The 25,696-nt window shown below is 42.9% G+C and overlaps 1 protein-coding gene across 13 annotated transcripts in view; it reads left to right on the forward strand.

Annotated features, from left to right (window-relative positions):
• ICA1 (islet cell autoantigen 1) overlaps positions 1-25,696 on the forward strand; it is a 180,637-nt gene that overhangs the window by 148,479 nt on the left and 6,462 nt on the right. For 9 of the 13 annotated variants that reach the window (XM_079932562.1, XM_079932563.1, XM_079932564.1 and 6 more), the window contains 4 exons: positions 3,643-3,740; positions 6,011-6,063; positions 8,874-8,906; positions 19,155-19,424. In XM_079932562.1, coding sequence (XP_079788688.1) covers positions 3,643-3,740; positions 6,011-6,063; positions 8,874-8,906; positions 19,155-19,424 — 454 coding nt within the window. The remainder of the gene's footprint in view (positions 1-3,642; positions 3,741-6,010; positions 6,064-8,873; positions 8,907-19,154; positions 19,425-25,696) is intronic. The other 4 variants (XM_079932569.1, XM_079932560.1, XM_079932561.1 and 1 more) reach the window with 2 other exon arrangements.

The following is a 25,696-nucleotide window of genomic DNA, read 5'->3' on the forward strand; positions in this document are numbered from 1 at the left end:
TGTGTTAATGATCACACAACTGTGACTATATTGTAAACCATTGAATTGTACACTTTAAATGAGTGAATTCTGTGGTATGTGAATTATATCTCAGTAAAGATACACACACACACACCCACACACACACACACGAGTCCCCTTAGTTCAAAATTCTAATATTTAATAAATAAGCCCATGTGCTCAGTATTAATTTTGCTTATGATTTTATAAGCCTTTTCACATGATTCCCCTAACCTTTGAATTTCTTAGCTAAAGAGCTCTAATTTTTGCAGTTTAACCTTATGTACATTAATTTATCAACCAACAGGTGCATACACAGCACCTCTCTTGAGTGGCAACAACAAAATTGTTTTAAGGACAATGGTAATAGAAGGAAGGAAGGAGTGATTGTCACAGGAATTATTAATAATAAAGTAGCAATTGGAACTGCAGCCATTCTGTTGGTGAAGCACAATAGTGACTTAACCGTGATGGTGGTGACAGGGGGCCAACAATTGAGTGCCTGCTAATGGCCCAACAGGAGCAGGGGTTGAAAAGAAGGAATAAGTGGTTTACATCACAAAGGGGTTGTCTGAGAGCTGCTGGAGTGTGGTTCTGAGGGGAGGTCAGGCTAGAGACAGAAGGGATGATAACCATGGAGCTGTCAAGGGCATCTCAGGGGCTTAGGCGAGCACTGTGGCAGCTAGACATGGCCGGCTGAGAGCAGCTGTCCTGGCCCTGCCACTGCTGATTGATACAAAGGAAATGCAGAGAGAAGATAACTGAGCAAACCAGGAGGCCTGAGCGAAGCGTCACAGAATCTAAAAGCAAGACTTGCAGCCGGCGGAGCCTTCTCTGGAAATTCTCCTGGCTTCACTTTGACCAGGGCTGGACCACTCTTTAGAGAATAAAACTGCTGGAAGTGGGGTGTGTATGAGTGTGTGTGTGAGTGCCGTGATTGGCAGCTCAGTTGAAAAGAGTAAGTCCTTGACATCTGTTCAACTACTCCTTGTGGTTGCACATTTTCAAAATGCACACACACACACGTGCCCAGCTTTTACCAGATGCCTTTGGGTGTACACACACACACACACACATATATATGAAGAACACTAAGACTATGGTCCATATTCCAATTGCTTCATTTGTTCCAATGCTATCCTTCATAGCATTTCCCCCTCCAGCCAAGGATCATAGAGTCCATTTAGTTGTCATGCAGTAGAGAGACAGAAAGAGCAAAAGAGTATAAGGAAACTAATGGGGGCAAAATGTTAAAAATTGAGGAATGTGGGTAAAGGAACATTCTCCCTGTGTGACCCCTGTTGACCTCTTTATCCCAGTCTCATGAGACTTGTCCCGTTACCCACTACTCTACAGCCGAAACAAGCCAAGCTGTTCCTACCGCTAGGCCTTTGCACCTGGGGCCCGTGGTTCTCCTGAGCTGCACGTGGATGGCTCCTTCCTGCCATTTAGCTCTGAGTTGAAGTATCACTTCTAAGAGAGGACATTCCTGCTACCTGCTACCTTATGACCCAATCACTTTCTATCCCCCTATATCAGTTCTCTGCCTGGATCCATCACTAGCTTATGATTTTGTCTGTCTTGTGCACCATGTATCCCCAGTACCCAAAACAGCCCCTGGCCTTGGGATGTGCTGACTGACTGTACTAATCTAAATATCCAGAAATAGAGAATCATTAAAAACTATGGCAGTTCCTTATGGATGTGGTTTAAGCAAGAAAATGCGTCAGAATCCTAATCAGGGGACATATATTCAAAGAGAACATTTAGCCCTACCTTAGAATATTGGCAATATAAATTAAACATTTATTTTTTTTAATTCAATATTAAATGTTTAAGATATATAAAATCTTCTTTATATTCTGCACTCAAATTGTTTTAATTATGAAATATCTACATACATTAAATTGGTTAAGAGGGCATCTATGCTCTATAAAAATATCTACTATACAAACAAGGATTCCAATTGTATAAGTCGTATGAGTAAGAAAAAAAAAGAAAGGAAATATTATAAAAATAATAACTATTTTAGGGAAATGGAATTACGAGTAATTTTTCCTTTTTTACTTCCCAAACATTCTACATGTGGTTTTATTACTTTTCTAATTAAAAAAAATATTTTTAAAAGACAAAACATAATACAGGATATGTATAATGAAATACTAATAATACTGTAAGTGCAGTTTGGAGATGGAAGGACGTTCTTGAATTTGGCATGCTCAGTGAATGACGCTTTATGAAAAATGGTAGTAACTGGTCTGGACTTTGCAGAGACTGATAGGACTTTGAGGATAGACAGATAGGTAGAGAGAGCTTTTTAGGTTAAAGCAGCAGACTGAGCAAAGATAGGAAGGGAGCAACCAGCACACAGGAGACCGTGAGAAGAGAAGCCTAATTGAACGGAAGGACATGTGAGGTTAGCGGGAATGCATCTGGAAGAGTAGGATAGGGTCACATTTTAGAAGATCTTTTAAATTGGTCAGAGAAGTTTAGACTAGAAATGGAAGGAAATAAGAAACTACAATGGGTTCTTGAGAAAAAGGGTAATATGATGGCCTGGGTGTTATAGGAAAATTATTCTAGCAGGAAGAGTGACACCAGTGTCCATCTAGTGTCCATGGCAGACACCAAAACCAGTCACAGCTCCACTCTGCCAAGACTCAGCCTTCAGACCATCTTCAACCAGCCCTCCGGTCAGCCATCAGTAATCAGTCCGAGTTGGCATATGAAAAGTTATTGCCTCCTCTGTGTGTGTGTCATACTAGAAAAGTGAAGGATGGGAAGGAGACAGGAAGAGAGGTGAAGACCCAAAGGATGAGGACTTTAATAGTTCTGAGAATATAAGCAGGATAAGTATCTTGAGATATTTCTTTTTTGTTTGTATTATAATTAGGCCAGAAATGGAGATCTTTGTATATAACTCATTATTCAGTTGTTACAGGGATGTTTTGCTTTTTCAGGCTTTGTCACTGGTGTACAGTTCCTTGGGACTTTTTGCTTTTTTTAAAAAAAAAACAAAACACCTTTCCTTAAATATTTAATAAACTTTAAGAACAGTCGCTCGAAGAAATTATGTGCCAAAAAAAGACTCTCACCTGTTTTTAACCTACAAAGATTTGGACGCACCTGCTCTGTCCACTCGTGGGAGTTAACTTGTCAGAATTTGTTAAGTTACTATTTTGGGTTTGAAAAAAAAGGGTTTGTTTCCTCTTGTTTTTTTAAAAAATAAACTGTTTTATATTGCAAAATAGCAAACAAAATTAAAAATAAAATTGTCTCATCTTTGGGGGAGAGAAAGCTTCTACTCTGTCAGTGTGTGGGCTGCAAGCAGAACAGAATGTTTATCTTAGCTGCATGTTAAAGATGGAACATAAAGTTAGCAATAGCCAAAAGGCCTTCTTTTGAATAACTTATCACAAAAGGGAAAAACATAAATCTAGTGGCAAAACAACTCTCCTTTATAAGCTAGTATTTCTTGGATAGGTCTGAGAACATCCAACATTTCCTTTCTGTCCACTTGTTTGGTTCAAGGTTACCTCCCCAAACCTCTAATTCAGGGTTTGATTACTGGGACCAGTGGCAGTTGAGTTTTTAATTGACCTTTCATTGTCTTTTGTTTTCTTTCCTATTATCCTGATCAAGAGCTTACAAGACCCTATGAAAAAGCTGGTTGAGAAAGAAGAAAGGAAGAAGATTGCCCAGCAGGAAAGTGCAGAGGCCTCAGTGGAGGAACCAAGTCAGTAAGTCACGGCTCCTTCTCTTGGCAAACCTTTCTTCCCACAGGTAAGGCCACCGCCATCCTCGCAGACCGAGTCTGCCAGGGTTTCTGACACAGGGTGACTGCTTTACTTCCTCACTTCTCTGAATAGATGTACTAAAATTGAGGCCAAACTCCTCCCCTCACATATTCCTGCTAGGCCGGGACTCACTTATCCCAAGAAGAGACCCCTTTCTGGGGTCTTAGGAAGGGCAACTTGTGAGGAGTTGGCTGGGGCAAGAGAGGGCAAAGGTCCCCAGTACTCCCTGGCCTCAGACCCAGCTTCCTGCTCTCTGGGATTTCTGCACCCCATCTATTCCTTTTGTCACCATCAGTTACAAGATCCTGTCCTAGATAGGAAATCCCCGGCTTTTCTCTCATAGAAGGAAATAACTTATTAGCTTACCTCACAACACATGTAGTACTCAGGTGTTATGATACACAAGTGTTGGGTCTTGACATTTTGTTTCTACGTGCAGACTTTCTGTTTCCTCCTCTGTGAAGCAGAGAGCAGCTTTGAGCGCAGGAAGTGACTCTCCATCATCATTTCTTGCCTCTTTACAGAGAAGCCTCCTCCAGTCATTTTTAAACACTGAGATGAACTTTTCAACATATATGCTGCATGATTCCTCAACTCATACAGCAAGGAGGAGGTTTACATGTGAACTTATGTCTTTTTCTGTTGAGATGTCATAGCCCGTGGGAATGGGGTTAATCTTGAGCTGGCTAACCTAGTAGATTACCTTACCTCCATTTGTTCTTCCTTTTCCACACAAAAAAGTTTAGATGACAATCTTGTGCTAAAACAGGTTTACATTTTTACTGTGTTTCTAAATCAGGTTTTAAATATCTTTTTTGTCTGACGGAAGTATTTACCACCAAGGGTAGCCTTCTTTAACTTAATTTATTTTTTTATTTTTTTGCGGTACGCGGGCCTCTCACTGTTGTGGCCTCTCCCGTTGCGGAGCACAGGCTCCGGACGCGCAGGCTCAGCGGCCATGGCTCACGGGCCCAGCCGCTCTGCAGCACATGGGATCCTCCCAGACCGGGGCACGAACCCGTGTCCCCTGCATCGGCAGGCTGACTCACCACTGCGCCACCAGGGAAGCCCGCCTTCTTTAATTTTAAAGCAAATACTAGAAAATTTCTTTAGTGCAGAACAAAGACAATTTTTCACTGTAGGAACAACTATAGAATGTGCTCTGAATCTAGTACAATTGACTATATGAGAGGGAAGCAATTTAACCTATTACTGTTAGTAATGGTGATGCTAGCTACCATTTAGTGAGCACCTACTGTGTATGAAACACAATGCCAGGTGCTTTATTCATGTTATCTCAACTCATTCTCATGAGGACCCTCCATGTAATTAACATAGGCATTTCCCTGTTGTGTTAATGATGGAAGTGGGGCTCAGAGAGGTTAAGGGACTGCCCATGGCCCCTAGTATAGTAAGAGGCAGGGCCTGGAGTGAGTTCTGGTGCCTTTTTTTCACCATATATGTTACTGCAATCAAAGTAAAGCATTAACTTTTACTTAGAGAGGAACCACCGAAGATTAGTTTTGGGTGATTAGTTTTAATTAATTTCATATTTCTTCATTATTTTTATTACTTCCTTTTTTAAAGCTCAAAAAGTATAAAAGTAACTAGTTTAAATGACAATGAAATTTAATAAGAATTTTGTTCAGAAATGGCAGGTAAAGTGAACCACTTTGCTAGGAGGGGGATTCAGAGGCACCAGCTGAATCTCAGGGTGGTGATGTATCTGCACCATCATCTTACCCATGAATAGTGAGAGTTCAGTAGGCAACAGTCTTGTGGATTTGAGAATGATCCTGCTTTCAGCCTTATGTAATTTTTAGCTAACCTCCTGAGGTATCCTCTCCTGGAACACCACGAATCAGAATAAACACCTGCTTGTCCATCAGTTTTTTAACTATGTTTTTAAAGTGATAACTGTAAGTATCTATCTTTGTTATACATAACTGCCCACCTAGATATTTACAGAATATGTGCCTTGGCATGAAACTAAATTCAGACGTTAAGATACTACTAACCAGTTTTAGTACAGGGACAGAAGAAAGCCAGCAAATTTATTTCTTCTTCCAAAAATATATAGCATGTAAATGACTGTATGTTCATATTGTGTGTGTGTGTACGTACAGTAATAGATATTGTACAGAAAATCTGGCTCTATCATAAGTATAACATTTTCAGAACAACATTACTAAACTTTGTTTTTTAATTTTAAGGTTAATTTCATTAGAGGATGAAAACCAGCACAAGGAATCCTCTAGTTTTAAGAGTAAGTTTCGATTTTTATTTAGAATTGCTTCTGAAATACTGCTGCACAACAGCCAGCTCATTTTCTTTTTCGGTAAACTTCTTCTAGACCTTTTTTTCCAATTGAGAAAATTCTATATCAATTTGCTTCCTATCATTTAAGTTTTAAATTTTCAAATATCAGTGCTGTTGACCCTATAGCGTTATTGAGAGAGGTTGTATATTTTGAACTAGAAAACAGCATCATTAGTCATTTCAGCAGCAGCCTGTCAGGGGAGCATCACTATTGATACTATTTCTTTTACAACAGGTGATAACATTTCTGCTATTACCATTACGAGTTGTAACTGCCATTTGGGCTGTAGAGGTGGTTGCAAAGAGATTACATGATGACATCAGGAGAGTTCGATTTTGGCTGTGTCATGGGGTGTGTATTGGTCATGGTTGGGAACAGATGGGAGAGCTCAGACACTGCTCTTCCAGGTGGTTCCTGGGCCTGCTCAGTACTGAGTGGCACCAGATCCCTCTGGCGTACTGACCCTCGTGTGGTCGGAAGAGGGATCAGAGCACTGGTGGACCAGACAGTGTGCTTTGAAGGGCTTGTCAACTATTCCTGCCTTCTGCTATTACAGCCCATTCATTCACTGGTGCGTTCTCGCATGAGGAGCATAGGGTAGGGTAAAGTGTGACAGAACTCAGGATGGAAAGGTGAGCCTTTCGCTGGGACTCAAATTCTTGGAGATGCAGGGGAAAGTTTTATAGGTAATAGGAAGAGAACTAAAATTACCCCAACCGCCTGTTCATCCTGGCCCTCTCGGAATGTATCTGCCTCTGCCCTTTGCTGGGGCAGCCTTTCCAGGAGACAGGAGGGGGCAGATTATACCCTAGAACTCCCCTTCTCTTCCATCTCTTCCCTTCACACTCTGTCTTCCTTCCTACTTTGCCAACCACATCACCTACTTTATTCTTCTCCCATTTACTGCTTCCTTTGCTTTTCCCCCATCTGTCTTTCAACAGGGAAAAAAAAAAAAACTACCACTTTTTTGCCTCTACAGCTTGGCTTCGTGTCATCCCTTCGTGCTTGTATGCCTTCACTTACTCATGTACTTGTTCATTTGTTCAGCGGATGTTAATTGAGAGCCACCTCTGTGGCGGACACAGCACAGGGCTCTGGGCCCATGGTGATGGACCCTTCCAGGATGGGGCTTACAGTCAAAAGGGGAAGCAGGTGGTAACCTAACAATTACACAAGTAACTGGGCAACTCCAACTTGGGTGTGGGCTGCAAGGGCGATGGGCCTGTGTGTTAGGGTGACTTCACCTGTTCGAGGGCATCGGGGAACTGGCTAAGTCAAGGCTACTGCAAGACCTATCAAAGCAAAAGAAACAGCCTGGGCAAAGACTATGAACCAGGGAGGACCAGGGGAAGGTCAGAGGAACAATGTCCTAGAGATTGACGGAGGGAGTAAGTGGTAGAAGCCAGAGAGGCAGGCTGGCCATGTGAGAGTCTCTGACTGTATTGATCCACACCCTCCAGCCTCAGGATCATGCAGGGCTGACAGCACGAATCCTGTGGGAATCTAAGTAATCGAATAGAAAAATTTTAGTTTTGTGGGAAAAATGTAAACTCCAGTTGATTCTATTTCTATTCAAATTATCAATATAGATCGTTTATTTATACAACATGCGACAGTACAGGGGGATCAGATTTTCTCTCTGTGCCGAATGTTCACTTGCTTGTGGTAGCTGCATAATATTTTGAGATCGTAAATGTTGATTTCCTTATTTTATATATACACAGAATGGAATCCATTATAATGAAGTGCGATCTGTCCTTTATTCTGGGATCTGTAGAAAGTCTAATGTACCTATGAGCAAACCAAGTTTTAAGGTCGTTATATTGTGCGTACACACGCACACGCACACACTTTATCAGGCAGAAGGTACAAAGAGTTCCCATATATGCCCTGCCCCCCGCACATGCATAGCCACCCCCGCTAGGAACATCCCCCGCCAGGGTAAACAATCAATGAACCAACACTGACATATTATTATCTCTCAAATTCCATAGTTTCCATTAGATGTTGTACAGTCTGTAGGTTTTCACAAATGTTTAATGCCATGTATCCACCACATGCAGAGTACTTTCACTGTCCTAAAAATCCCCCGTTGCTTCACCTATTCAACTTTCCCTCCCCCAAACTCCTAGCAACCACTGATCTTTTTATTGTCTCCATAGTTTTGCTTTTTTCCAGAGTGTCATATAGTTGGAATCACGCTGAATGTCGCCTTTACAGGTTGGCTTCTTTCACCCGTAATCTGCCCTTTTATTTTAGCCAGGCCCACGTGGCTGAGGTTCCTTAGCTCACCGTCACTCGATCTTCTGGTACTTAAGTCACACATTTGTCCGTAGAAGGAGAATTGTTGATCAGTGTCATATAGTTTTCTACCAAACAAAACAAGGATTCAGGGCTGTTAACTCAGCATTCATTGAGAGCCAGCAGCTTGGGTAAATCATCATCTGAGGACCTCTGCTTCTGTGTGAGTGAGTTTGTGGATACTATTTCTTCCTGAAGCCATGTATTTACCTTAGCGTTAGTATATGAACACACACACCTTTCTGAATCGGTGATAACCAAATGCATGTGTTATATTTACAGCTGAAGATGGAAAAAGTGTTTTATCTGCCTTAGACAAAAGCTCTATACATAATGCATGCTCAGGTAGTCTAGATTAAGGAAAACAACTCAATTTTAGTAATTTGACTCAAACTCCTTACAAAATGAAAATGACTCAATTTTCTTTTCTTTCTTCTCCTCTAATGAACCTATAGATGAACTATTAGACATGAAACTCGAGGAAGGTGGTAAGATTTATGCATTTCTTTGGGGTTATAATTTGTTTAATATTTTAAATACTGTTGTTACATGCAGGAAAATGTAATTTTTATCTTTTGAATAGCTTTGCATTCCCAAGCAATTGTTTTTAGGTGACTGTCATTTGTCTTTATAAGTGACTTCAGATATGCTCAAGCACAAATAGTATGTGTAGATCTGTCATCTTTAGTGTAATTACATAATGTTCAAACTACTAAAGCTAAAAGCTATTATGTCAGAGGTTGAATGCTGGAGTAGAAAAAAAACATGGCTTTCAGAATCAGAGAGACCTGAATTTAGATATGGTTCTCCTAGAAATGATCTCTATGGCCTTAAGTAACTTGCTTCATACTTAAACTCTTTTAGCCTCAGTTGTTCTCATTTGTAAATTGGAGCCAGTAGCAACAGTCCTGCTGGGTTATTGCCAGGATTGGAGATCAAGTATGCAAAGGGTTTTTCATCGTCTCTGACACAGGGACACTCTCCAAACGGTAAGCAGAGATGGTAGGACTAGAAATGTTGCCCTGCTGGGACTTCCCTGGCAGTCCAGTGTTTAAGACTCTGCACTTCCACTACAGGGGTCACGGGTTTGATCCCTGGTTGGGGAACTAAGATCCCACGTGCCGCGCATAGTGTGGCCAAAAATAGATAAATTTTTTTAAAATAAATAAATAGATTATAAATTATGCATTTAGGCAATTTTCAAAAAAAGAAAAATCTAATTAAAAGAACAAGAAAGAAAGAAATGTTGCCCTGCTGATATACTGTGCTTATCTTCATTGAACCTTAGTTAAATGCACAGGGAAAGCTTGCCTGGCCAGGTCCCACACCCAAGTTCACCAGACCTAAAATCATTTACTAAATAACCCCCCACAAGAGATTCCAGAACTATGGATTTGGATGAGACATGCCTAGTCTTAAGCGATCCCAAGAAATTGAGTGTGTTCAGCTTGGTCATAGCCTTTGCTTTCCATCCTACCCCTGAGATTCTCAGCCAAATTCTAGAGCATCCCTTGCCCTGGGTGGCTGGCATACCGTCTGCCCTGGTCTTACAGGTTTCTTACAGGACTAGAAGTGGGCCAAGGTCATCCTGCCAGCCCCAGTTACCTAGGGCTGATGATTTTCTCTACTCAGTCTTTGCTTGATTTGGATTTAATTCCCAGAGTGTGAGAGGAGAAACTCTGGAAAACAGGACATTGGTTAAAGTTTTTTCAAAATTGGAAAGGCATCACAACTCTAGCACTAAGTTTCCAAGGCTTTAAAAAAAAAAAAAAAAAAAGTTTCCAAAGCTAAGGCATATAAACTTGAGGGCAGAAACCCACTTTCCTTATTAATTTTTCATTCTAGGCAACACACTGTGCAGTATTTCATGAATGTCCATGCATATTTATCAGAATGTCTACTTATTTGTAAATACTGAAATCACACCAGGGTATGAAAGTAAAAAAGCAAATAATTAATGCAGATTGCCATTACATGGCCTATATTTTCATAACAATGTTTCTCCCTTGGCTTAAGGATAGAATATTTTGATGAAATAAAAGTGCTTTTAAACAAATAATTTTTGGAGGGGGAAAATATTTCAGTCTTACAAAGGTGAGATAAGGATAATAATGTAACAAGTAATAGGTACCCACTACCTAGTTTTAGCAAGTCTTAACATTTAACAGATTATTTATAATTATACATAAGCTTCAATTTATTTTGATAGGAATATGATTTATCCTATTCCCAACCTCTTGTTTATATAGTTTGCTCTTTGCTTTTATTATCTCCTATTTAATTTCATTATTTTAATAAACATAATTTTTGAGTAGGTGGTATATTCACGTTGGTGCAAAAATCAAAATGATATAAACGTATACAGTAAAAAAAACAAAAGCAAACCTCTCACTCCCATTGCTGCTGCCCACTCTCCTCTCTATTCCAACATTCCCATCCCTTAGTGCATCCCTCCAGTGTTTCTTTACACAGACACAAGCACATTTGAGTCTATAGTCTCGTGTTTCCCTGCTTCTTCCAAAAAAAGTTTCTTGGATTTGGTTTTTGACTTTTTAAACTTGGTTATAGTGGTACAACACTAACCCAGTAGCCATGCCTTTCTTCACAGAATTAAGTCAGAAATGCTAACTGCCCAAGATACAGGCTTACTTTCATGAGCTTCTTCTAACACATGTGCCAAGATATGTTGGAATAAGATTGATATCTTTCTCCTTACTTAAAACACCTCATTGGTTTGTAGTTACAATCTTTGTTTCCTAGAATTGTGGCTCATATACTTTTTTTTTTTTGAGCACTCGACTTAATTCTGAAGATAAAGAGATGAATGTGCTCTTCCTCAAAATGTGTACTTGTTCTCAGGCAGAAAAATTGATTTACAAATTTTCTTGGTTAAATGCAGTGTCACATAATTTCTCCTTTCCCTTTATCTCTGCCAACCCACAAAGCCCCCCCTTGAGTCACCAGCCGTGCTTTCCCTCTATCTGCCTCTTATGCGTCCACAGCCCCAGGGGTAGCATCAGCTTAAAAATTAACATGGCCACGAGTATAAAAATATTCTCTCGGTGTACAGAGAACTTGCGGTGATGGAAGAAAAGAATACTCTTAATTAGTTGACTTCCAAATGTGTGCCCTTCGGGAAACTGCCAGAAGGCCCAAATCCTGAATTAAAATACTGATTATAATATGTAAGACATTAAACAATCAACAAATAAAAAGAGCTTAATCCAGGGATGGCTGACTTTATAGGACTGGGGGAGCTGTAAGCTCTAGCACCCTGCTGCTTGGAGGCTGGTTCACCCCCAGTGGTGATTCTGTTGGACAAGTCATGGCTAAGCCCTGGTACAGTGTTATCAGAGAGCAGACCGCTTCTGTCTACAGCAAGGACACAATTCTTCAGGAGCCGTGGCCCAGAAAATCACTCCGACTCAGTGTCATAATGAAATGTGTTTTCTCCTACTAAATCGATAAGGTAATGGAAAACCAGTATTTGGCCAGTTTATACAAACATTTTAAATGAAAAAGAAACTGAGTGACATTTTGAGGTACTTGAAAGTGGCTCTGAAATCACCTTGTGACCACATGTGACAGTCCTTAGTCTCAATTCACAAGTTATAACATGTAAAGTCTTATGTTCCTCAAAGTTGGGCCAAGAAAAATAACTCTCAGATAACGGAACAGAAAGTGGTGGGATAAGGCAGAAGAGAGTTACATGAATTCAGCTCACCTAAATCTCCTAACTCGGCCTTATCCAAAATATCCCTCTCTAGGACAGGACTAACTGGACCAATTTTAAAATGGTTTGATTGTTCATATTACAATGAAAATGTTTGTCTTTGGCTGCTTCCTTGGTTTCTCTCTCCAGATTTGCGATTCTAACTTCTGACCAATTAGCAAATGACTGAGACACTCACTCACTAGCTCCCACATGTCTGGGTGAGAAGCTTTAGCCTGGAGCAGTAATCTGCATTTCTGTCCCTGCACCCAGGTCCTGCCCAGTCATTCAGAACTGTCTCCTGTACTTACCTATATATATATATATGTAGCTAACTAGGGGTCCCATTGCTTCCTCACAGCCATGTGTCAAACACTAAGCTCATTATCTTTTCTCATAAACTTTCCCTTCTCCCTGTCTCCCTCAGTCTCCTAGGGAGAAAACTGCTGGCTTGGTTCCTTTCATGAGATAATGGTGTACCTTAAAACCAAATACTGTTCTTATTGGATCACCTTATAGTCTGTAGTGTTCTATGTAGCTTTACCCCTGCTCCAGGTATCAAGTTTTCCAGTAATACTGCTTGCTTGTTAAGCTCTAATGCTACAATGGAGGAGCAGGCTCATCAAAAAGTATTCGTTTTGTTTTGTTTTGTTTTGTTTTTGTGGTACGTGGGCCTCTCACCGCTGTGGCTTTTTCCCGTTGCGGAGCACAGGCTCCAGATGCACAGGCTCAGCGGCCATGGCTCACGGGCCCAGCCGCTCCACGGCATGTGGGATCTTCCCGGACCGGGGCACGAACCCGTGTCCCCTGCATCGGCAGGCGGACTCTCAACCACTGCGCCACCAGGGAAGCCCCAAAAAGTATTTTTTGAGTGCCTACTCTGGGTCTAGCATTGTTGGGGTTTTTTTCTCTGATGGGGGAGGGGTTGTTTGTTTTGTTTTTTGTTTGGGGTGTGTGTGTGTGTCCCAGAGAGTGGGCAGGGTGGGTTTTCCTCCATCTGCTATTACTATCCATGTCTTTTTTCACCAGAAGGGAGTTTTTAGAAGCAGTATTCTTGAATTCCAAACAAGTACAATTTGTTACCAGAGCCTTTTATAATGAAGACTATTTTTCTTGTTAGACAGCTTCGTAAGGTGGTTTCCTACCCAAGTGTGAGGATAGTGTTGGTGTTTGGGGTTTTTCATGTGTGTTTCAAGCGTGTGGCCTTTACAATTAGTCATAATGTTGAGAGTGGGGACCAGGGAGCAAACCAGAGTGTCTTCCTGTTTCACACACAGATGAAGGGAACTTCTGTGACATTTATCTACTTGTTTTCCTGTGCTCTCATTTTGGGTCTGTGTAGTTATGTTTCCATCTTCTGTGTTCCTAATTTCTGCTGAGGTCATGAACCTCAGTATGATTTCAAAAATATCACCCGAGTGGGCTGTCACCTGGCTCCTACATTAGGTTTCTGTCACCCACACTCAGTCTGAACTTGAGAGCTTCCTCTGAAGGTCAGTTTTCACTCAATGAAAACTCACTGGGTCAGAATCATTGTTCCTAGGGAATGTTTTCCCAGAGGCATAGGGTTTTTATTTTTGAATCCTTGGGCAGGGCAGGGCAGGGTAAACGTGCTAAGTGGTTCTGTCATCTCGACCATTCTGCCATGGTGCCTGCAGCTGTGAGCTTTGCCTAGCTACCAGTGGAGCCATATGACCTCAGAAACCCTACAAACTTTACAAAACTTAAATATTAGTTTATATATGAGATCCTTAATAGGCTCTGAAGTGAAAGCAGTGTGGTGCACTGAAAAAACAATTTGACCATGGGTCTCCAGCCAGATAATTTATAACTAATAAAGTATATGACCTTGAGGTCACCTAGCCTGGGTGTATTTTTCCTCATCTGTAAAATGAGTTAGAGGAGATGATTTATACGATCCCTTTCAGTTGAGTATGACTCTTCTCTTTGGGCATCTCATTGGTAGAAAACAGCAGGTTCCCAGACAGGAAGGCAGGAAAGCATGTTTGAGGAATGGCAGTCGGAGGAGTTTTGCTGAATCGTAGGCTTCCCTGAAGGCAGTGTCGGCTAGCTGCTGAAAGAGCTGCCTTAAAGCTTGACTGTAGTGGTCCTGAACCCACCATAAGGAGTGTTACTTCACTCAGGAGTCAGAGGGGGCCATTGAAGGTTTTTGAGGAAGGGAGTCATAACCTCACAGCTGAATTAAGCAAAGGTATACAACAGGAGGGTGCCTTTTATGGAGCGCCAGCAGGTTCGCCAATGGGCAAACCCCTAAGGGCCCCCAGGTAGGAATTTTTCATCCAAGTTCAAGAAAGAAGTTGGAGTTGGAGATGGAGATTTGAGAATGCTCCCAAGCAATGCTGGAACCATGAGAACAAATGAGATCTTCTATGTAGAGAATGTAGGGAAGAGAGAGATGTTGGCTTAGGAAGAAATCTTAAGGGCAACCAGAATAGGAAGAGGCAGCAGGGAAAGTATTATCAAGGAGATAGGAGGACATCCAAGAGAGCCACTTGATGGGGACTCACAGGAGATGACAGCATTTCCAGAGCGGGCATTAGTGCAAAGTGCTACAGAGGTCAAAGCCTGAGAAAAGGGGCTTGGAATCTGCCATGAGGATCTCTCTGTTAACCTTCAAGAGGGCCACTTCAGTGTAGGTGGGGGCAGGAACTTGATTACAGACAGCCCCAAAAAGAGTGGTGACAAAGTAGAATGTGTGGCTGTAGAAGAAAGAAGAAACTAGGACAGTGAGTTGACAGGGGGTGTGTGGGGAGAGACAGCACCATCAAGTGAAGATTGACATTGTTGGCTGTGCACACACCTGAGGTCAGGGAGAGGAAGCCTTGGAGAATGAACAATTACAGATGCTGATGTTGGAATAATACTGGGAGCAGAGCAGGCTCCCACAAGCATGGGGAGAGCATAGGGAGGGCTAATCTTGCAAAGGATGAGGGAGTGCATGAAGGGTCGTAGAGCTGGAGGCCAAGCAGTGAGAATTTGAGTATGTCACGTGTGTTGCCCTTTATTTTTGTAGTACTATCTGCGGTTGGGTTACTGATAGGAAAGTAAACATGGAGACTTGAGAGCCAGCAAGGGCATGAAGGGAGCTGGAAGGAGTATCTGTGGATTTGGCCCCTGCAATCTCTTTGTTCATTCTTTAAGACAAAGGCAGGGTGGGGCTCCGTAACCCAGGAGCAACGCTTGCTCATCTACACGGTGGAGGCTGTGACTCCAGTTGTAACTGTCACCAGGCTTCTCTCAAAGAGCTTATCGTATCTCTGTGTGTCCTCATATTCTCACAGTTGAGTTGAATTATTTCCAGAGAAAATGATAGCATGATTCTTAAGAGCCAACTGACTAGTGTTATTTTTCAAGTCTTGACTTGTCTGGTTACAGACCTAAACCTGTCCTTTTTCACTTGTGATCTTCTTACAAGTTATGTACAGTAATTTCAAGCATCTTAATTATCAGGGCAATAATTAGGAGGTTTCCCTGTTTTCAGGTTCAAGTCAGTGTCAGTGTCATTGCTTTCAGCTAACAAGTTTTCTTAAAAGAGAAAATATCCACAGTGCAGCCTGCTTTAACTGTTAAATAACCAGGACACTAAGTAATAGACCACATTCAATGGTAGACCTTAGACTAAATCTCAATTCAGAACTAGCTCTGGACAGTATCATCCTCCCCGTGGGTCCTTTTCTTATTTCAGTCACTAAATCTGAGTTGGATAGGATAGATTATTAGTTGGGAATCATTTGGTTGGAAGTAATAGAAATCCTTCTCTAAATAGTTTAGCTTTAAAATTAAAAGAGAATAAAAGAATGTATGGATATTGGTCCATGTAACTTAGGTGGATTGACTTTAAGCAAGGCTGTATCCAAGGGCTTAAACAGTGTTGTCAGGATTCTGTTTCTGACTCTTCCCTCCCTGTTTGGCTCCATCATCACTGGGAGCTTCAGCTCTGCATCTTTAGAACTTAGAATCCCAAAGAAGAGAGCCCCTTTTCCTTCCAGCTTCCATATTCCAAACTCAGGGAAGCCCATCCCTGAGCCAGTCACCATGCACTGAGAAATGAAAGACTCTGGCCAGCCTAGGTCACACATCCACCTGGGATGAGGTGGTGAGGCATCTTAAGTGGTATCTCACCAGGATCAGAGGAGAAGGTGTCTCCCCGAAGGGAAACTAAAGAGGAGGAAGAAAGGGATGCTAAGTTAGCAAAACCCAAAGAGGTGTACTCTAAATACCATCGCACAAAACCTAAACAGTAAACACAAAGAGCCCTTCCAGTCTGTGGTTATTTTTGAAAGGCTCTCAGGGTTTATTATTTGTAGTTGCTAATGTTGGTTGTGATTTTCCCTGGATTGACATCTAGATGAAAGCAACGAAGGCTCCCCCAGGCTTTGACTCAGTGGAGAGCTGTAAAGTGACTTTGGGAGGAATGCACATAATTTTCAATGTTCCTTTAAAGTCATCTGTTTCTCTAGGGTCTGTACATCGACTTGAATTGTTTCCAATAAAAGGAGTTTGGTTCAGCAATCATCTGGTTTCAGTCAGGCCAGAAAGTAAACCATGAGAAAAGATTTGGGCACTCAGGACCCAACTGAAAGTAGGAAGTACAGAGATTTGTGAAGTTAATAGATGTAAAAAGGGTGATGCTGAGAGAGACTGAGGGGGAGGGAGGAAGGACACCCAAATGCATGTTGATGGACACACCCTGTCACAGCCGAGGTTCCTTCCTTTGTTCACAGCTGTGAGCTGCCTCACCTCTCCTGCCCTGCCTTCCCTACCATGCACAGGCCTAAGTGGTTCCTGCACTACTCTGTCACTACAGAACTGTCTCAGAAGCTTGTTTAGTAAAATGCCATTTTCCCAATCTTCTCACCACCACACCTACAGGCTATATCTTAGTGCAAACCTCTGTGATAACACAAACAAGAAGAATGCTTAAATTAGACAGCTGTCCAATTAAGGTGGTATTTCGCCACTATTTTTAAACCACAGTGATATGAGCATGCCTGGACCCCTCCCCTCCCTGATGGATAGCCAGTCTGCACAGCACATCCAAAATCCCCTCTATCATAGATCTTTCTATAAAGTATAGTTGAAAATAGATCCAGTAAAGCCGACAGAGATATAAGAGCTTTATCTAATTCATGTGAAGGCTTTTTAAAAATTATCTCATATATTTGAGGGAAACCTGTTCACCTCACTTAATATGACAGTGTCAGCATTACCATCTAGCTCAGAGAAAATGTAAATCATGATTGTTCCCTCTCTTCATGACTTAACAACAAAAATGTTTGTAGTTTCCAAGTGGCAGTTAGACACCATAACAAAGCCAGAGTTTAAAAAAATCATCAATTCTTGGTTTTCAAAATATGTAGAAAACTCAATGAAAGGTTATAGGATTTGTGATAGTAATGCCCTCATTCTACTTGTACTCACTATTTAGTAGTTTGTCATTGTTCATATTCTAAGAATGAATCTCAAAAGTCTTCCTTCTGGACTGGCAATGAGGTTTCAGTTGTATTTCTTTTGATCTTCCTGATGATATTCAAGTGGGCATTATTAATAAAATTTTATAGATGATAAAACAGAGGCCCAGAGGGGTTAAGGGTCTTGCCAAAGTCACACAGCAAGTAAAGGAAGGTCCAGGGGCTCCTCCTTTGGTCCAGTGCTCACTCCAACCCTCCAGGGCTGTGTCTTTGGTCTGTGAAGCTCATTCTCTAGTGGTTCCGTGTGTGATTTGCCCTGTTTTCCTGTCATTCTTTCACCGCTGCCCTCAGGCAAACCAGACCCACTTTTCCTTTGTTTTATGCACTTGAGGTGCCGCAAATGAGACAGGAAGCAAGGATGTCTTTCTTGGTCATTGTTAGACTTCCTGATACCTCTGCTCCCATCTCCCTGGGTCATTCTGGGCATGGTGAGGCTCCCCTTCTCATCCTGGTTGGCAGGGCAGGCTGCCACATGGTGTGTTGGTTGTGAATTTGGGGCTTGTATGGAAAGATTTGGGAAGCTATACAAACAAGGAACTAAGATCTCCAACATGCCTTCAATCCTGGCTTTGTTTCATGTCTGAGAAATGTATTGATGGTAAATGTGCTTTTATATTAAGGAGAAACCAACACTCTAGGATTTTGTGGAAACTATTTCAATGCAATTCTAATGGCTCAGAAACTGGACTTGCTTTGAAGGAAAGAGAATGAGTGAGAACTAAACAAGGGTCCACTTGCCCAACTAGCAGCAAAGACAATTTACTGACACCAGGTTGTGGTGAAGGAGAGTACAGCATTTATTGTAGAGCCAAGCAAGGAGGACGGGCAGCTCATGCTCAAAAAACCAGAACTCCATGATGGCTTTTAGTGAAAGGGTTTTCAAGGCAAGCTTAGGGGTGTGGCTTGCAGGGTGTCTGATCAACTCATACACTTGTCTGATTGGTTGATGGTAAGGTAACAAGGTGATGTTACAGGAATCTCAGTCATCAACCTTCTGGTTCCAACCTGTCTACATGCTGGTGGTCAGCATGCAGTTAACTTCCTCCACTGGGTGGGGGTTTTAGTATCTGTAAAACAACTCAAGGATATGGCTCAGGATATTATCTATAACCCTTGAGGAGAAACTAAAGGTCTTTGACTTTGTTTTATGGCTCAGCTATTATTATTTTGTCTTGTTTGACTGTGTTCCTTTGTTTTTGTTTTTGTTTTTTTACTTCTCTGATTAAATTTACTCTTTTGAACTCTGGGAAGGCCTAGGAGACTAAAGCTTTTATACGAACAAGAGGCAGGGGACATGGGCGGTGGGGCTGTCCCCAGGAAGTCCTCACAGGGTATTGCTTGGTTTCAGTGGGACTAGAAATTTAATTCCAAAATTTCTTGAGAGGCTGTAAGGGAATTAATTTATATTTTGATTAACTTTTAAAAAAATCTAGCCATCACCTGGTCTGTCCCATCCCAACCCCCACTACATTTATTCCCTAGGGCCTGGGCCCTTGGTGGTGATATGTTTCGTGTTCTGTTGCTTTGATCAGCTTGCCTGGGCCCAATGGCAGGGACCCTGGAACCTGAAGGTGCTGACAAAGATGACCTGCTGCTGTTGAGTGAAATCTTCAACGCTTCCTCCCTGGAAGAGGGCGAGTTCAGCAAAGAGTGGGCTGCTGTGTTTGGAGACAGTCGGGTGAAGGAGCCAGCACCCACTGCGGCCCCAGGAGAGCCAGACCCCAAGCCCCAGACAGGCTCAGGATTCCTTCCTTCACAGCTTCTAGATCAAAATATGAAAGACTTACAGGCCTCACTGGAAGGTATGTACCACAGGGATTGAAATGGGGTTTTTTGTTGGTTCATTTTTTGTTTTTTGAAATCCAGTGGCCTATTTTTTCATATCTTTTTTAAATGTTTTCTGGGTTTTATCTTATAAAACTGGTGTTTTATAAGATAAAATATAGCCGGTGTCTTTTTTGTTTGTTTTTAAATTTTCCTTTTATATTCAGTGACTCTTTAGCTCAAATTTCAGAATCACGTTCCAGCTTTAAGATATGTATTAGGGTTTAAAATCTATTTCTTCTCATAATTTTCTCCTCCTGTTAACATTTCCTATTAATCAAAGGCTAGAGGGGTGGTTCTCAGTCTTAGTGTCTTACTTTGATTTTAGACTTTTTCATGGCACACTTGAGGGATCAGATTGCCTTCACAGTTGTGGCTTGTTGACTTTGCTATCTCTTCCTGGCACTCACCCTAGCTGAGTTCTCCCACATACTCATGAGGCAACATTCTCCACGTTCCCGTAGACACGGAGCTTTCTGGGTGCTTTTTCCCTCTCCATCCGGGCTTACCAGTACCCTGAGTATGCCCTCAGCTCAGCTGTTCCTGTTCTGCCTGAAACACATGGCCCAACAGTCCCCTGAAGCCCGACCACGGCAGAAGTAGAGTTTTCACACTGATCAAAAGTGATCGGCAGCATTGGTAAGGGTTTAAGGTACTCCGAGGCTCACCAGCAGCCCACATACTGGTTAAGAATTGCTTACGTGGGGAGCACATTGATTTCGAGTGCAAAAACTAACACTCAGGTTGAAATTTAAATTTTGAAGTTTGAGTTTCTAAACAAACCTTGAGAAGGAAACCATTTTAGTAGTTCAACACTTTTTTTCCTCCTTTCATGCTTTAATTGTAAGACCGGAATCACTGTTAAGAAATTCTCAAATTGTTTTGGTTTTTCCATGAATTTAGGCTATCTCCTTTAATAAACAACGTGTTTATCTGGCTCGTAAAGCTGAGAACAAGTGGCAGAGCTGGAATGATTAAGTAATTATGGGCTATTGAATTAAAAAAAACAAAAAAACACCTCAGGTCTTTGGAGATGAGATCACGGACATGACAAGAGTTGGTAGGCAAGACCAAAAGAAAAGTCTTCACTCTTTTTTATGAAATACATGATTCCTTTCATCTTTCTTATTGAGTCCTATTTTGTAGCCATCTCATTTATTCTCAGTAATGGAGTTAGAGATAGGAGGGATAACTGCAATCCAAAACTACACCTCTGCCCCGACTTTCACCCCTGGGTTTCACCACCTCTTTTGCTGGGACCTCAGATAAGCAAGGCTGACAAAGACTGGGTTTCACCACCACCCACCTGTGGCAGAGGCACTAACAAGGCGTGGGAGAGTCAGGGGCCGGAGTGGGATCCACAGCTCAGAGCTGGGGGCTGCTGGAGACTCTCCAGATGTGCTGGAGGATGAATCCCCCTGGCGCCCCCAGCTTTGGAGACACCAGGGCCCCTGCTGCTGCCCAGGAGCAGTGGTGGCAGTGCTTCTCCCTCGCTGGTGTGGCCAAGTGTCACTCTATTGTGAGCGCCCCAGGCTGACACTGAGAAGTCAGAGCCACATGCCCTCTTCCTGAGCAGGTAGAGCAAGAAGATCCTAGCTCAGGCCCAGGGCGCTGTCCCCAGAACTCCGCCTGAGAGCTAGGACAAGTGTGGTGGCTGTGGGCTTTGCACTTCAGCCTTGCCCCATGGCCAGGAGAAAGGCACACGACCACACTTGTGTCTAAGGAGGGAGGGAGGTGATCTGACGGCAAGAGAGATGCAAGCTCGCGCTATGGAAAGAGAAAGAGGTGCTTCAAAGGGAGGCCATTTATTTCTCAGGCAAACAGAGTCTCAGTGGAGGTTACCACCCCAGTAGCACTTTAGCAAGTTTCTCATTTGTCCAACAAATATTTATTGAGTCCTCTGGGCGCCAGGCACTGGTGATTCACCTGAGAACAAAACAGACAAGGCTTCTGCCTTCCTGGAACTCACATTCTAATGAAGAGGAGATAATGAACAGTAAAGATAATAAAATTACATTGTAGCTTAGAAAGTGACCAACGATGTGGAGAAAAGGAAAAAGTAGAGCCAGAGATAGTGTTGGGGGAACAACAGGGTAGATCAGGTATGGTCGAGGGTCTGCAGGAGAAGCACTGGGGTTGGAGTGAGAGAGGGAGGCAGTTGGAGAGGAGACGGGTAGGGCCACATAGGGCCTCATAGCCTTTGGAAGAACTCGGAACCATCACAGCATCTTGGACCGAGGATGGACATGATCTGATTTACCATAAAGGGACCATTCTGGCTGCTAAAAGTTTCCTTTCCTCTGCTGGGGTTCTACCAAGATCAATGTTAAAGGAGTTATTTTTGTAACCTCTGAGTTATCCTGTTTCCTTTGCATGCCAACAGCCATAAATTGAATGTCTGTGGAACTCAAAATGACAGAAAGAAAAGTGAACTTCAGTGTTTTAAAGAGGAAGCCCATTCAGCTTCTATACACCTACAGGTTACCAGCAGGCAGCCCCAACAATTCTGCCCCAGTGATGCCCTCTAATTCAGAAAACCTTCAAAACACGTGTACAGATAAAGAGTGGGCTCCCTGCTTTGATGATTGATCATGTAATCCAGTTCTAACCATATTCTGTGCTTTTGTCAGGACTCCCTCCAACCTCCTAAAAAAAGAGCAAAAGGTGGATGTTGGCTCTAGATTTTTTTCCATTGCATCCATGGTCTAGAAAACCCATCTATACACATGAATCGCAAAAGAATCTAAATAATTATTAAACTTTTGACACCTCATATTGAAACTACTTCCCCTGATTATCCAGATCATCTCAAAAACTAAATCAAATAAACCACTGATATAAGTAAGTAGTCAAACTAAACGTGGAGTAGGAAGGCTCATTGGCATATTGGCTCATCAAGGCAAACAGTGGTAGAGGGTTCAGAGCCTGGGTTTTATTTCTGTAAACTCCCTTCCCTGCACTCACTTTGCAGCAATTGGTCAGGCTACTCATTCTCTGGGCCTTTGCCTTCTCATCTGTAATACGAGGTATTAGACTCACTAAATAATCTATCAGGAGAGACCCAAGTCATCTGAAGGAGCTTTTTACTTTTCCACAAATGTCATCTTCTTATCCCTGGGTTAACCCCTACTTCAGAGATGCTGTGGTCTAAAACTGTTTGCTTCTGTGACTTTGCCCTTTATCGTGGTAAAATAATAAGAACCAGCTCTCCCTATGGCATGCGCTGTGGGCCAAGCACTCCCATGTGCTTTACGTGTGTTAACTTACTTCATCCTCACCACACCCTTCCCAGGCAGTTACTGGCATCATCTCCAGCTTACAGCCTGGGAAACTGAGGAACAGGGCAGTAAGTAATTTGCCCGAGATCATACCTCTTGGTAGGAGGCAGGCCGGATTGTGGGCCTGAGCCGCCAGACTCCGGAATCCATGCCTTTCCCCATTCTGTTCTGTTGCCTCCAAGTACCATGTCTCTGACGGCAAACGCGATTCCCGGACGGGCTCCCTCAGGCCTTGCCTTGGGTGCTTCTGGAGGAGCAGGGCTTATAAAGACTGTTATCCTGGTTCTGGGCATCCTGGCTGTGCACAGGGACGGGGGGGAAACCATGCAGTCGTGCAGGAGGCATGTGGGTGTGGGAAGGCAGGGTTGTGTCAACCACAAAAGTTGGGTGACATTCCAGAATAGAATATGTGAAATCGAGATTGTCTACAAAAATCTTCGCCTGTGCTAGCCATCGCCCCCTCATTCACTGTAGTGCTGTCTAGCTCAGTCTCTCCACCACCTTTGTAGCTCTTTGTAAGGTCCAGGCAGAGCTGTATCCTCAGGGGCAGTGTTCAGAGGACAGAGGTGGGTGGCTCCAGGCCACAGCTGCTGATACCTCAGCTCCCTTCCGCACTCCAAACCCCCTCCCTCCCCCTCCCTCCTCCACCTCTTCAGTCTTCTCGCCTCCTTATCTCTCTGCTCTCCTCTGCATTCCTCTCCTCTTTGGCCTGTGTCCTCACTCTTCTCCTTTGCTCTGGGGAAGTAGAAAGGAAGGGGGATTTAGTAAGAGAACAATGATATCTTCCTTCCCCCACCTACTTCAGCCTCTAGGAGAGCAAAACAAAGGAACTTACATTTAGGATCAAGTTGTGCTTAAAAATTTTAAGGAGTTAATTTTAGCTAGACCTTCTAAGGGTTTCTGAAGTTGCCAGCATGATAGGGGCTGGGGTTTTCTGTGTCATACAGTGATGAGAAAATTGTACCTTCCTGAGGCCTCTTAAAGTGAGTAGGAAGAGGGCCAGCCAGAGGGGCTGCCTGAGGTAGAGACCCGGCAAGGCTGACGGGCCTCATTAAACATTCTTCTTAATTCCCCACCAACATCCAAAATTTAATTTAGAAACAGACGCTGATACTGAAAAGATAACCATCTCCTCAAAATAAGTGCACCAGGACATCTTTTAATTTAGGATTCTGCAAACCAAAGTTAGGGGTCTTGTTCCAGATTCTCACCAACATACAGCCCTTTGTTCCTTCTGGATATCCTTTTGTTTTACCTAATTCCGAGGTCCTATTGCCATCTGGGTGGGTTTCCATTTAAAGCCAGTGTAATGGAAAGCTTAGCGTGATCATTCTCTTAGAGTCACCTTTCCTCAACCAGAGCTCTCCTCTTGCTGTTTCTGGCTTAGCCTTGCTCCAGGCTAACATATTTCCAGGACTCAAATGGAATAATGTGAAAGAAGAGGCTGCTGGGCCGCATTTAAAGATAACCTGAACAGAGCATGAGCCATTGGCGTTGTTTGTTCCATCAAAGAAGCAGCACTTTCTAAGCCTGCTGGGCACATCCCCAGGTCTTGGGAATCTGCAGAATTTAAGTGCCTCCGTTAGTCCACAGAAGGAACCTTGGTGACCGTCTACTCTACCGTCATTTTATAGATGAGGAAATCAAGGGACCCCAGAAAGGTCTCACGACTTGCCAAGCTGTTGTGGTTTTATCCACCATTCACATAAGGTCTAAACTCCTCAGCTTGGCTTACAAAGTCCTTTAAGGCCTGCCCCGTTCTCATCACTGCCCATACCCCCCATGCCTTTACTTAGCATGACTCAATGACCTTGTTCAGCTGGAGAACCATGTATTTATTACATCTGTAAGCTGGACTCCAGGGAGTCTGACCCTCCCCTCCTCTCGGAGCACTCCACCCACCTGCATGTTCTGCTTGTTCTGCTTGGCTAACTTCTCATCCTTCAGGTTCTCCTGTTCAGTGTCATTTCCTCCAGGGACTCCCCCCGCAGTCAGTGTTAGGTGTTTCTGCTCTCCATTCCCTTTACACCCAGTACTTAATCATTCCTCTTATTTCACCTCATTGTAAAATTGATTTAATTTTTTGTCTGCTTTAGGTCGTCATGGGCAGGGCCCATGTTTGTGTTGCTTACCATCATATTTCCCGATCATAGCTCAGTGCCTAGAAGAGATGTTCGACAGAGACATCTGGATGGATGGGTAGATGGATGGATGGATGGCAGGCAAAAAGGAAGGGAGAGATCAACTGACATTGAATCACTAATAGGAAAGAAAACAGTCCTAAGACAATCTCAGGGGTTGGTTCTCATGTCTGCTGACTTATTCAGAAATCGAGGTTCAACTTAGATTTATTGAGGGCCTGCTCTTTACAGCCTCTGTATTCCCTCGTTTCACCACCAGGATCCCATTTTATCCATACAACAACCTAATGAGGCAGGAATTTATATCCACCCTTTGCAGGTATGGAAACCGGGGCTCAGAGAAGGTGTGGACAGCAGGCTGGTGCTTGGCCACCAAGACCATGGTCTTCCCACTCTCCCCTTCATGGCCAACCCCACCCCAGAGTGCCCTGGGCTGTGCTCGTCAACCCAGCCTGGGCTTTTGCTTTCCCAGTTAGTGAAATATTACATTCATGGTGAAGTGCTGCTCTGGGTGGTATTATTTTGGCTTTACTTGCTGCTCTAGCTGGCCGGTGTTATTTCTGGCTGATTTATATTTTCCCTTATGTAAGTAAAGCGGGGCAGGATTGCTCCAATAAAATTTTATATGTGTTTCCTGCAAACGGGTAGCACAGTTGACATATCACAGGAGCCGACGGCTAGGCTCGGCATCTTGTTCACAGAGCTCTCAGCTTCTCCTGCCTCCTCTCTTCACCACCCATCTCCTGACACAATTTCTCTGAGATGGGGAGACATCTTTCCAGCCACACCTTCCTGTTAAAAACGCCTCAGCCAACTAATTAATACCAACTA

This window comes from Stenella coeruleoalba (assembly GCF_951394435.1).
Source record: "Stenella coeruleoalba genome assembly, chromosome: 9".
Classification (NCBI taxonomy): Eukaryota; Metazoa; Chordata; class Mammalia; order Artiodactyla; family Delphinidae; genus Stenella; species Stenella coeruleoalba.